The 1,186-nt window shown below is 39.1% G+C and overlaps 1 protein-coding gene across 1 annotated transcript in view; it reads right to left on the bottom strand.

Annotated features, from left to right (window-relative positions):
• Positions 1 to 9: 9 nt before the first annotated feature.
• Positions 10 to 1,186, bottom strand: part of LOC103523501 (stearoyl-CoA desaturase 5-like) — a gene marked incomplete at its 5' end in the record, with an annotated part of 10,175 nt that continues 8,998 nt past the window's right edge. Inside the window, one exon of the mRNA XM_008488540.1 lies at positions 10 to 199. Within this exon, the coding sequence (XP_008486762.1) occupies positions 10 to 199 (190 nt within the window). The remainder of the gene's footprint in view (positions 200 to 1,186) is intronic.

The following is a 1,186-nucleotide window of genomic DNA, read 5'->3' as shown; positions in this document are numbered from 1 at the left end:
GGAGGTTACTTACCTGTCAAATGGTTTGTTTCCCCAGATGTGAGCAGCGCTGTTTACTGCCCAGGTGAAGTTGAGGGTGAGAATGTAGCGGAAGAAGTTCATCGTGAGGACGGATACCAGAAGGGATTCGCCGAAATAGTAGTAGGGTACTATCGTAGGTATGATGAAACACAGGACCAGTTTGAACCAGAAGAAATGTCTGTGGAACAGGGAAAGCTGTATTGTAATTTGTACAACGATGTGCAATATTGTACATCCAAATGGTTATTTCCAAAATATGCAAGACACGTCTTGTATAAATTACCAAGGACTTAATTTTTAGTTGCACATATGTGCATACTTTTACATATTTTTAACAAATCCTTACAAGCTGCGTGCAAGTTATGCATATTTCCAAAATAACCAAGCCACTTGCATGATTTTTTCACGATTTTTTCTCAGTGTATACCTCGTGTAAAATATTCAAGGTTAGTCAATGACCAATCGCATTGGGTTTTTCTATACCACGTGGTCCAATAGTGACTTGAACATCAAGAATGACTAGATAACGTCGAGTCATTCGCGTCGTCAGAAGCTCCGGTTCATGCTGAAGTACGAGTGCCTACTTATATGAAATTTTTTCATACACATAAAGCCCACACAGAGGCTTAGTAGTCTAATCTAATAGATAGAGGAGGTCCACCTTGCAATAATTAAAACAAGCGATTTTTTTTTTCATAGGATCGTTAGGTATGGTGGGGGAAGTGTCATACTAAAATCGAGCCCTCGAGAGTTGAGGGGAGAACTTTTGGCGGCGGAAAAACCGTTTTGTGTCGCATCCTTGTCACATTTGACAACTGCATACCAAATTTCAAGTCTCTAGCTCTTACCGTTCTCGAGATATTTTGTTTACAGACAGACAGACACACACACGGACCAATGGCTGAAACTTTGGATTTAGGCTCTAGGGACCTCAAAACGTGTTTTGACACTAAAAACTGACCATCGAAAATTTGACCCGATTACATTACTTTCCTTCCCATAGGATAAGGAAAGTAAAAAGGTGATTTAGTCACAAATACCACGTTGAGTCAGAAAATTCGGACCAACAACTTTACTCACCTATACTTAAAGTAGGTAGCTTAGGTATCTACCTATACTTAATGCCATTTAAGTACTAGATATCACAAGGAAAATAAAAAAAAAA

This window comes from Diaphorina citri, unplaced genomic scaffold, assembly GCF_000475195.1.
Source record: "Diaphorina citri unplaced genomic scaffold, Diaci psyllid genome assembly version 1.1 scaffold24929, whole genome shotgun sequence".
NCBI classification, from domain to species: Eukaryota; Metazoa; Arthropoda; class Insecta; order Hemiptera; family Psyllidae; genus Diaphorina; species Diaphorina citri.
The sequence above is the reverse complement of the archived record's forward strand: the minus strand, read 5'-3'. Positions and strand labels throughout refer to the sequence as shown.